This window comes from Giraffa tippelskirchi, chromosome 5 (genome assembly GCF_054371585.1).
Source record: "Giraffa tippelskirchi isolate mGirTip1 chromosome 5, T2T-mGirTip1v1.2.pri, whole genome shotgun sequence".
NCBI lineage: Eukaryota > Metazoa > Chordata > Mammalia > Artiodactyla > Giraffidae > Giraffa > Giraffa tippelskirchi.
The window spans coordinates 185524497-185537080 of record NC_137279.1 but is presented as its reverse complement, the minus strand read 5'-3'; the positions used below and the strand labels follow the sequence as shown (position 1 = coordinate 185537080).

At 43.0% G+C, this 12584-nt stretch overlaps 1 protein-coding gene across 1 annotated transcript in view; it reads right to left on the bottom strand.

Moving 5' to 3' along the window:
- The window catches only part of CSMD2 (CUB and Sushi multiple domains 2), a 667647-nt gene that overhangs the window by 594141 nt on the left and 60922 nt on the right, over positions 1–12584 (bottom strand). The window contains exon 2 of the mRNA XM_081490945.1: positions 6548–6764. Within this exon, the coding sequence (XP_081347071.1) occupies positions 6548–6764 (217 nt within the window). The remainder of the gene's footprint in view (positions 1–6547; positions 6765–12584) is intronic.

Genomic DNA, 12584 nt, shown 5'->3' with positions numbered 1-12584 from the left:
TGTGTATTGCCAGCAATGGGGGGAACCAGTTGCAGTTTCCCATAACCTGAGCCCAAATGTCTGAATTAAGGGATGCTTAGCTGTGCTTAACTGGCGCAGTCATCATCAGTGCCCTATAAACCCTCCAATACACAGTGATGTAGTTTATTAGCAGCAGCTCCATAGATTATGTTTGCCCATGTTCCATTAGAAAACTTCATCCCACATTAAACCGCAATGCAATAGGATGTTTGCCAGCACAGAAAGGCCATCTAATTGTGCAAAAGCAGAGATGTGGGGATTGTTTCCGTAATTCATCCAGGCAGGGCTGACACTGCATCATCTAGGCGGCTCTTGGTTCTTTTCTTGCTAATTTCTAAACTCCTACAGGCTCCTCAGACTTCAGGACCAGTTCCACTGCCATTTCCCACCCTGATCCATTATGAGAAGAATCTGATCAGCTTCTATTGTAAATTTAATTTCAAGCAGCCAGACGCTGCCTTCCGGCACCCTGGGATGCTGCTTGTGAATAGCTCTAGATGAAATGTGAGATGCTTTCAAGAAGATGGCTGTGAACTCCTGGTGGAGAAAGGGAGTTATTGGGAGATGAATGACATCTGCGTATAGAACAAGCTGTATGCGGTGTGCCTACTGGCACCTCGTCATTAGCGATGCTAGGTGCAGCCGTCAGTACACAGCATCACTTTAGAGTTCCCCATTTTGCAGAGGAGGAAACTGAGGCTCAGATGGGTTGACTTACTTGCCCAACATCACTGACACAGAAGGAGGATTAGCACCCACGTACATCTGATACTAAAAGTCTTAACTCCTCCTTAAACGCCTACCTTGGGATTTCTCAACCTCAACACCACTGGCATTTGTGGCTGTCTTGTGTATGGTAGCACTTAACAGCATCCCTGTCCTTTCTCTAGCTGTGACAACCAAAGATGTCTCCAGACATTGCCAAATGTTCCCTTGGGGTCCAACTCACCTTCAGTTGAGAATCACCGTTCTACCTCATGTCTTATACATTTATTGGGTTTGTGTGTGTGTGTGTTTGCTTAGTTGTATTTTCTAATTTTTTTCTACCAACATACAAGTATTTCTTTTGTTTACATCTCATCACAATTTAAAGCAGTTTGCTGCTGCTAAGTCGCTTCAGTCGTGTCCGATACTGTGCGACCCCAGAGACGGCAGCCCACCAGGCTCTGCTGTCCCTGGGATTCTCCAGGCAAGAATACTGAAGTGGGTTGCCATTTTCTTCTCCAGTGCATGAAAGGCAAAAGTGAAAGTGAAGTCGCTCAGTCGTGTCCGACTCTTAGCGACCCCATGGACTGCAGCCCACCAGGCTCCTCCGTCCATGGGATTTTCCAGGCAAGAGTAATGGAGTGGGGTGCCATTGCCTTCTCTGTAAAGCAGTTTACACACGTTATTTAAAGAAATCCTTATCAACCAACCTACGAAGTAGATACTGATACACTCACTTCATGGATGAGAATACTGAGGATGAGTCAAAGTGACCTGTCTATGCCAAGCAGCTAGCAAGGAGCTGGAATTCACTTCTTGCGTGTGCAAGACGTATATTTTACTGCATGGCTCGGCCACAGCCAAATGTGGTAGAAGGCTTGATTCCCAGCCTCCAGGAACTTGACTCTAACCAGGAAGGAATTTTGCTGCTCACAACACAACCTATGAGCTAGCAGCTAGAGAAAGATGAGTATAAAGAGGACTTAGAATTGGGGTGGGAAGGTGACTCCTGCCTTTTGCTGGAATGCATCCATAAACAGAGTGAAAAGGATTGAGAGAAAGTAAAGGAAGAAAAGAGAAACGCATTAAAATGCACAAAGGGCAGAATTACGAAACTTATGCGTGTCAAATCTGAGACAGAAAACCCCAAGCAATGCGGAGAGAACCGTGCTGCGGGCTTCTTGCCAGTTCCCCAGGCCCCCTGCCGGGCCACCGTGGCATCAGCAATGCCACCCACAATGAGTGACTTCCCTTGAGCCCAGTCTCTCCTTCAATGCCCATCTTCCACATCTGCAGCCCCCAAGTGTAAACAGTCTAATGGGTGGGCCACAGAGGAACTGTCAAGACAGGCACCAAAGTGCTCTAAGGGATCTACAGCAGGTGACTCACATACCATGCCCTGTGAGGTGGGTCAATGTCACCACCGTTTTATAGGTGAGGCTCAGAGAAGCCAAACCTTGCACAAGTCATGGCACAAATAAATGTAGAGGCGAGCTGGGTATCAATCTGGGCCTGTCACCACTGTACCCTCTGTCTCCCAGGAAAACACAGTGAGAGAGGTGACCTAACTGCTCTGCTAGACGAATGAAGGCAAACAATGCACAAAATGCCCCAGGACGTCCCGAGAACACATTTTCCTGGAGACTGGATTTCGCATTAGGCTGACCTGTCTTGCTTTCTGCATCCGAACCAGACACTGCGGAGTTATCCTCCACCCCTTCCTTTTTCATACTCCCACTGCACAGTCCCTACAAGCCCACCCTTAACTCCAAGGACCACACTTTCCCGTAACATCATACAGACCCATGCCTTCTTCTCTGTTCATTATTCTAGCTCAGGTTACCGTCGTCTCTTGCCCGACCTGGATGTCACCAGTCTGGCCCCCAAACCAATGCATTTTCCATACCGCGGCCAGACCATGCCAAAATCCTCCACGTAAAGATCTTCATTTGAAGGGCATCCACCAAATACCTATAGCCAATATCGCACTTAAAGGTGAAAGGTAGACTATTCTAAGATCAAGAACAAGGTAGGGATGTCCACCCTCACCACTTCTATTCAATACTATATTGAATACTGGATGTGTTCAACATTCTACCCAATGCAATTAAGCATAAATAAATAAATAACACCCAGGTTGAAAAGGAAGAACTAAAACTGTTTTTATTCACAATTATTAAAAAAAAATTATCACCAAGGTCATGGGATACAAGATCAATATACAAACATCAATTGTATTTCTATATATTAACAATGAATCATCCACAAATAAAATAATTCCATTCACAACAGCAAATCAAAAAGAATAAAAATCTTAGAGAGTTCCAGTTCAAGATGGAGAGCCAAGACAATATGTTAAACTCTCCTTCAATCTGACCTCCTAAGTTGTCAAGGAAATAGTCCAAGGTATATGAAAAGAAAGACTATATACATCCACGTGGAAACAAGGAAAAAGAGACAGACACCTACATGCTACAAACTCCAAGGAACTTCTGCAAGATACAGTGCTGGTGAGACCTGACTAAGAAAAAGGCTCACTAGCTCACTAGACAAGATGTTGACAAAGAAATACAGCTTAAAATGTGTTCTCAAGAAGTACCTTTAACCATCAGTGGAATAAAAATCAGAGTTGAGGCAAAGAAAACTTGTGCTTAAAGATGGAGAAATGGAAATGATAGTAATAAGGAAGCTTAAAAACAGAAAGTATTAGATATTATACAAGAACAAATAAAAGAATTATCAACAAAAAGTGTGAGTGCATTAAACATTTCTGTTACAGAATAAAAATTCTTATTAAAGATTTAAAAACAAAAATCTAAGAGATACATTAAACAATGATATAGAAATATTAAAATAGAGGAATTGGCAGATGGTTGATAAATGCAAACCTAAAATAAAACAGAAGTGGCAATACTTGTATCACAGTAAAATTTAAGGCAAAAAGGGGGGAGATAAATATAACTTTTATATTGGGAGAATTATAATTGACTCTGAATATCTGCTACTTAAAAATACTGACATGCTAAAGAGTATACATCAAAATACATAAACAGAGATAAATACATCAAAATAAAAACTTAGAAATAGAAGGAGAAATTGATAAAAAACAATAGTGAAAATGTGAAGACAATCAGTTGCACTTAGGCAATAAATAAGAAATCAGAAAAATTAGGCAATATTAATAACATGAATTTCTTCAGCCTTCCACCATAGAATACATGTTCCTTTCAAATATTCAGAATCTTTACCAAAAATGATCTTATACTGAGAGAAAAAAGTCAAAAATTCTATAAAATAGAAACCATAATCTGAACATAAAGCAGTACAATTTGATAACAACTTAAGCATCAAAATATTGCTTGGAAATTTTGATGGAAAAAAAAAAAACCTAGAGTCAAGGAAGGAACAAAACTGCAATTAGAGACTATTTCTAAAATAACAACTATCCATCAAATTTTCTAGGATATGGTCAGAGTTGTGCTTAGGGAAAAATGTCCCTTAATGTTTTTAATATCAGACAAGAAGTAATGAAACTAATTCAGTGCATGAAAACAACAAAAGAGCAACACCAGCCTAAGGTAAGTGGGAGTGAAAGATGAAGAAAGATAAAAGCAGAAATCAATAAGTTAGGCAATGGGAAAGGAATAAAATTGATTGCCCTAGAGTTGAAACTTTAAAAAGACCAATAAAATAGGCAAACTTCTGGCAAGACTAATTGAGTAAAAAAAGAAAGAAAATGCAAATGCACAAAGCAGATGCAAGAAAGGGGATGTGATCCCATATAGTGTGGAGGTAGAAAAGTTGTCTAGGAAAACTATATGCAGTGAAATGAACCAAAACGAGCAAAGGAGGATGACAACAGGGATGAGGAGCCAGGGTAGGGATGACCTTGTGAAGGTACCAACCCCAGGAGCCTCCTCCTCAATCACGCTGGTTGGCCAGAGTGGACTGCACCCTGGCTGGGAACACATCCAGGGCACCCCTCCTTGCCAGGACCATCTCCCTAGGTCCTGGAAACCCCCACCCTTTTCTGCCAGAGTCATCCCCACCTCTGGGGGTCTTCTACACTTCACTTGCAGAGCCAGAGACCCCAAATGTCAGAAAATAGAGTTTTGATCACCCATGTGTGCCTCCTGCTTTAAGAGTAAAGAAAGCTGGAAGAACTTCAGGATGCAGAATCTGTCTCCAGCCATTTGCACCCCAATCAACCACTCCCTGGCCTGATCTGATTTTCTTCTTCTTTTTTTTTTAATATTTATTTGTTTTTATTTATTTCTTTGGCTGCACTGGGTCTTAGCTGCAGCATGCAGTATCTCCAGTTGTGGCATGTGGGATCTTGGTCCCCAGCCAGGGATCAAACCCAGATCTCCTGCATTGGGAGTGCAGAGTCTTAGCCATTGAACTGCCAGGGAAGTTCCCAATCTGACTATCTTTCAAACCTTCCCCAAGAGGCTATGTGGGTTCCCCACTGATGGGATCACCTGAGCTCAACATCCGATAGTCCGGGCTCCCAGTTTTCAGCTCTGTCCAGTCCCAGTCTCCTAATTCTATATCTCTAGCCCCGCCCGATGTCCTTGAACTCTAAACTCACATATTCAAGTCCAGGGCTACCTACCCTTTGCCCCCCACCCCTGTGATCAGCATGTAACCTCCACAAAGACAGTGGCTTTTTTTGCCCACAGCTGTGTCCCCAGCACTCGGGCTAGTGTCTGGAACATAGTAGGTGCTCACGAAATATCTGTGGAATGAATGAGTGGAGAGGACTCCAGTCTCTTCACCCAAGTTCAGTGAACACCTACTGTGTGCTAATCCCTGTGGAATGTCAAGGGCGGATGGACAAGCCTGGTCTTGTCAGGAAGGACAGTGAGTCAGGGGAGCCCCAGAGGCCCACCCCTGTGGCAGGCTTGGTGGCCTCACCTCTGCACTGCCCTGAGAGGGTTGGGAGTGAGCAAGAGGGCTGGCACTGTCCTGGGGATGCTGTCTGTGACTCTTCTCCAAGAGCATCTTAAACAAAGCCTTGACGTTAAGGACTTGGCAGGGAACCTCTCATCCATGCACTTCCAATTCGCATCCTGGCCTCCTCAGGGCTTGGCTGGCATGCCATTGATTCTCTGTCTCCCTGGGAGCCCAGTGTCCTTTGGGCAGAACCAGGAGGAGTCTTGTGAGGGAGCACGGCAGGCCACCAGGTCAACAAAACCTGGAAAGCTGTGACTCTGGGGCCTTGACCTTTGTCCCACCAAAGCCTGCTTTTTCTGCAGAAGTGGTACCCTCCCTCCCTCTCTTCCTCCTTGATGTGAACTCTCCCCTCGGGAACCAGTTCAGGAGTACCAGAAAGCAGTCTCTTCCTCTCCACAGTTTTCTCTTCCATCACCTGTGTTTGGGTCTAAAAAACTGGAAGCTTCTTAAATTCTCAATTCTATACCCAGAGCCAAAGCCACGCAAATGCAAGGCCATTTCCAACAAAGTGTTGATGATTTTCAAACACAGGATGCAAGACACAGTCACTACTAGCCTTCAACTCATACCTGCTGGGTCCAGGGGATGTATGTCTTGCATATGCATGCAAAATCAGTTCCACTAGAAAGACTTGAATTGCTCTGTATGTTTTCTGTCTAGTCTTCCCAAATGCCCTACTCATCCATCTTGCCTATTGGGAACCTCTGAGCGGGAGAAAGGAATCAGGGACTATAAAGAAAGAGGAATGGAGGGCAGGCCTCATAAGAACAGAGGTCTTTGTTGACTACCGTTCACCCTGCCTGGTTCTTCCTCCCAGTCAGCTTGACTCAGGCCCAGCTATTGACCAGGCAGGAGGGGGTGGTACCTGGTTCGCAGGTTCTCTGGCTGGGGTGGCCCATCAAACACCGACAGGACGTCAAAGTCCTCCTCCAGGGCAAAGGACTGGAACACAAGCTGGATCCGATGCTGGTCCTCTGCGGTGATGGTCCACGTGCAGTTGGCGTAATTGGGGTAGCCATACGGGAACCCCGGGCTCTCAACAGTGCCATTGGGACCCTGCAGTTGGAAGGTGCAGTTCTGGCCTGGGAGAGAGAAAGGGAGCTGTTCAATATGGCCGGAAGAACTCTGAGACTCTGCCAGAGGGATGGGCGCAACGTGTTAGATGATCATGAAGCCCCTTTTCCAGGTGCTCCCTCTAGACCAGCCCAAGCTCGCCGCAGAGGGAGGGGAGTGGGGTGACTGACCCCGAGTGCAAGCTAGCTTGTACTGTGCCCTGTCTAGCTGATAAAATGAGCATCGCTGGACTCAAGCCCCAGAACGATTCTGTGAGGTAGGAAACAAGGAGAGTCTGAACTAAAAGCCAACAGACCAGGCAGAACTTCCTCTTTACAACACTAAATGCCAGAATGATGATTTCAAGTGTTCTCCATTTTCCATGGCTCCTTGACCCTCCAGTCCATCTGCTCAGCTCCCACCCTCTCTTCCCATCTCCGCAGAAAATAAAAGCCATCAGTGGGAACCCCGTTGTCTTCCCAATTCCACCCCACCTGTCCAGAGCACCCCACGTCGTCTTTCTGCCTCCTGCAGATGAACCAGCCCTCCTTCCATCTAAAGACATTTCTCCCATGTGCCCTTTGCATCCTATCCCTCCCTAATCTCACGAACCTTATGTATGTTTCTCTCTCAAGCCTGTTACATGTGTTCAGTTGTCCCCTCTTCACCGGATCTTCCCTGTTTTAAATGTGCTCAAGAATCTACGACTCAGAAAGCAACTCCCCATTCCACCCCTCTTCTCCCTCCAGCCTTGTCTGTCTCTTCTCCTTCATAGCCTAATTTTTAGAAAACACAATCTGTCTATTCTTTCTGTCTCCATTTCCTTCCTGTCTTCTGATCCTATCGATCCACCCAAACAGATCCACTAAGGTCACCGATGGGTCCAGTGGATATTGTTTAGTCCTCATTTCAACAGACCTCTCTCTCAGCTGCCTCTAACACTGTTGCTCACCCCTCCCTTCTGGAAATGCCCCTCTCAGACCAAAGCATCTCAGACTACACTGAGCTTGAGCACCGCCTGGGGGGCCTGGCTCACGTAGATTTGGATGAACAGCACCTGGGTGGGGAACTCATCTACCTGGAGCCCTGGTGATGCGAGGATGCTTTGAACAGCGTGGTCTCCAGCTTCCGCCCACATCACTCACTTTCCATCTTTCCCCCAACTGAGCGTTCTCCGGCTCCTTTTCAGGGTTCGGGTTGGGGGTCTCTCCTCCTTTCTGTCTATTCTAGAGGATTTTCCCACTTGTGCACTGATGACTCACAGCTCCACACTCCATGTCAGACCTCCCTCTGAGCTCCAGACCTGACATCTCCTTTGGGAGATGCAGGCTCGCAATGTCCTCCACCCACCCTTTCCTGACGCTTTCCTCTTCTTCACAGCCCCATGGACAACCTATCACCCTGTCTCTATCTCCACTTTTCTTGACCCCACAGCATCTCTCCCCTAGACTGCCATAATAACCACCTCCTAACTGGTCAACCACATGTACCCTGGTCCAACCACATTTACACTACAGCCAGGGATGTCTTTTCAAAAGAGAAATCGAGTCAGGTCACCTCCCCTTCCCCTCACCAACATCAAACCTCCCATAGCTCATCACTGCTCTTCAGTAAGGAAAAATTACTTGTAGACCTATGAGGGTCTCTGCATGCTTGACCCTTAATGACCTCTTAGCCTTGTGTCCACTAGCTTTCCAGCCAAACCCCACCCCTGTAAAGAACTTGAATAGATATTTCTCCAAAGAAGATATGTATACAAGAAGGCCAACAGGTATTGGAAAAGATGCTCAACATCACTAGTCATTAAGGAAATGCAAATTGAAACCACAATGAGGTATCACTTCATACCTGTTAGAATGACCATCATCAAAAAGATAAGAGATGACAAATACTGGCAGAGACACAGAGAAAAGAAAACCTGTGTGCACTGTTGGCGCGGTACAGCCACTATAGAAAACAGTATGAAGGATCCTCAAAAAATTAAGATTAGAAGTACCACATGATGCAGCAATTCCACTTCTGGGAATACATCCAAATGTAACAAAAGCACTAACTCGAGAAGATATCTGCACCTCCATGTTCGTAGAAGCATTATTTACAATAAAAAAGACATGGAAACAATCTAAATGTCCATCGATAGGTGAATGGATAAATTACTTGTGAGATACACACAGAGGAAATTATTCAGCCATAAAAAATAAGGAAATGCTAATGTTTGCAACAACATGAATGGACCTTGAAGGCATTATGCTAAATAAGTCAGAGAGAAAAAGATAAATACTGTATGTTAGTATTTTTTTTAATAAATTTATTTATTTTAGTTGGGGGCTAATTACTTTACAATATTGTAGTGGTTTTTGCCATACATTGACATGAATCAGCCATGGGTTTACATGTGTTCCCCATCCTGAACCCCCCTCCCACCTCCCTCCCCATCCCATCCCTCTGGGTCATCCCATTGCCCCAGCCCTGAGCATTTGTCTCATGCATCGAACCTGGAATGGTGTTCTGTTTCACATATGATAATATACATGTTTCAATGCTATTCTCCCAGCACGTCCCACCCTCACCTTCTCCCTCAGAGTCCATAAGACTGTTCTATGCATCTGTGTCTCTTCCGTATGTTAGTATTTTTATGTGGAATCTAAACAAACAAATAAACCTCCAAAAAAACAAATTCATAGAAAAACAGATTAGACTTGTGGTTATCAGAGGTGGTGGGTGGGGAAGGGGAATTGTAGGAAGGTGGTCAAAAGGTACAAACTTCTGCTTATAAAATAAATAACTACAAGGGGTATAATGTACAACATGATGACTGTTGCTAACACTGCTGTATGACACGCAGGTGAATTGTTAAGAGAGTAGATCCTAAGAGTTCTCATCACAAAGAGAACAGCTTTTTATTTTCCCTTTCTTCTTTTCTCCTTTTCTTCTCATTGTTTCTGTATGAGAAAATGGACATTAGCTGAACTTAGGTGGTAATCATTTCACAACATACATCAATCAAATCATCATACTATACGCCTTAAACTTACGTGGTAGTGTGTGTCAATTATCTTCTCAATACATCTGGCAGAAAACAAACACCCCACCTTTCTCAGTCCTTTGTACTGACCACACTCTCACTGCTCAGCCTTTGCATATGTTGTTCTTTCTTCCTAGAATATTCTTCCCCTCCTTCCTGGCATATTTTCTTTCCGCTCCCAGTCAAAGGTCTTTCCTTGACTAGTTCAAACCCTTTATTATATGCTTTCCTGACACCATCACCTCTCCTTGGCAGCACTTATCATAGAAGCAAATGTCCATGCTTCCAGGTGACACATTCATAAGTATCTGTCTTCTTGCCAGGCTGTAAGCTTCATAAGACAGACCATGCTTGAGTTTTCTCATATTTGAATCCATACCCCAAGTTCAGTACCAGACACACGGTAAGTTCTCAATAATTTAATATGGTGCTTGTATTTAGTGAGCATTTGGTTAGACACCCCTCTAAGAACTTTACATATATTAACTTGTTTAGTCCTCACAACAGCCCTAGAAGGTAGATGTTGTACATATCATCTCCATTTTACAGATGAAGAACTAAAGCAAAGAGAAATGAAGGAAGGGAGCCCAAGTCACCCCATTACTCAGAGAAGGGATTTAAATGTCAGCAGTCCACTTCAGGCCCACTGTCTCAAATACTGAGTTGATGAAAAAGTTCATTCGGGTTTTTCTATAATATGAAAAACTCAAACAAACTTTTTGGCCAATCCAATATAATGCTGATAAATTGACTCAACACTAATTTTTTTAAAGCCCACTTTAGGGATTAACTAACAAAGGGCAGTTAATCTCTAAGATGACTTTAATATTGAAAAATCTTTTAATACAAAAGAGGGATAACACAAAGTATCCCATTTTAAAAGGGGAAAAAAGCTAAAGTCTTCTGACCCTGCTAAATGCTAAATGAACATTTAATAAAATTAGACATGTAACCCTGATTAAAGAAAGCATTTGGAAGTAGGAGAAAGACTACTTCCTTAGCATGACAGAGCATCCATTTTAAAATAATAACCTACATTCTACTTACAGTGAAACATCTGATTAAGATCAGGAATGAGATACAAATGCTACTATCACCTCTGAGATTTCAATGCCTTATTAGAAGAGCTAATCCATATGAAGCAAGAAAAAAAAATGAAAAAAGAGCAAGCAAAATATGGCTGCAGATGATGTATTAATATACCCAGAAAACCCAGGAGAATCAATTAGAAAGCTATTAGGACTAATAAAAAATTTCAATAAAGTAGCCAAACACAAAATAAGTAAACGAAATCAATGACATTTCCATATGTCAGTGACAGATAAAAAATAAAGAAACAAGGTCTTATTTATGATAACTACAAAATGCCTATAATGAATGGAAATACACTTAAATGGGCAGTCACTGTACAAAAATAACTTTTAGAGAAAGATAAAAAAAATTTGAATAATTGGAGAGACATATGTAATCTTGAGTGGAAGACTTAACTTCTGAAAGGTTAATTTGGAATATTAACCTTTTGAAAAGTTATTGAAAAGTTAATTTATAAGCTTAATGCAATTCTGATCAAAAGCCCAATGACCTGGTTTAAATTTAGTAAAAAGGATACCTAAGTTTAACTGGAAGAAATAGACAGTCACAGACAATGGATATTTTTTGAAAAGGTATAAAAAAGTAGTATTCTCATTCTACAAGATACTGAACAGAATCACCAAATGATGCTTATGAAAATAGCATGAAGGTAGCCCAAGAGTGGACAGGCAGAACATGAAATGGCATTATAGGAACAGCCTTAAATAGACATAAAAATTAAAATATGTATAAGATAGCATTAAAAATCAATGAGAAAAGAAAATCATTTTACAAGGTCAACAAATTAACTGAGAAAAGGATAAAGTTATCTCAATTCACACCATATAGCAAACTAAGTTTTTTTTTAAAAAAAGTCAAAAAACAATTAGAAGAAAATATGCACAAATGATTATCTGACTGATTTTTCTGAATGTAAAAGCTGTGGAAGATACTACAAGATTGACAGTTTATACAAAAAGTATCTGTAGGTCAAAAATAGAAACAAAAGCAAAAGCCACAGAAAAAGACAGAAAAGTAATATATTTAATACAGAAAGAACTATTACTAACCAGCAGGAAAACAACAAGCACTATAGTTGAAAAGCTGGGTAGGGTCTTGAATAAGTTAGTCAGCAAGGAAGACATAAGTGGCCCAGAAACCAGAAAAAATATTCAGCTCCAATAACAATGAAATAAAGCTCCTAGCTCCACAACTTCCCCTTGGTTCACGTTCCTGAATTTCACCTCACGGGGACCAGATCTACTCAGCTCACCCCTCTAAAACCTGTCTGTGATGTCACTGCACCATGTCATTCTAGGTTAGACCCTGCGATGGGCCATGGGACCTGGATCACAGACCAACCATAAGCAAATACTTTCACGTGGCAGTACTGTGCTACAAGGGTGCACAGAACGATCCTTGAGTATAGACCCCACAGGGGTCACATGTTGAGGACCACCCTCATTCGTGTCCCAGACATCCACTGAAACCATCCTTCACCACTATCCCCAGCATCCCACTCAGACCTGTGTGGGTCTACAGTTTCTAGTTCAGAATTTGCGTATGAACAGTACGTCCATCCTGTTGCAGAGAAAGAAATTGGGGGTTGGGGGGGAGGTTCTGAACAGAGCCCATGGGAACGCTTTCCGTGCATGGGGACACGGGAGGTGATAGAGTAGGAGGCAGGGAGGCAGGCAGGATGGTGGGAGGAGAACCAGACAGCAGGCCTAGATAGGAGAAGGTGACTCAGTGC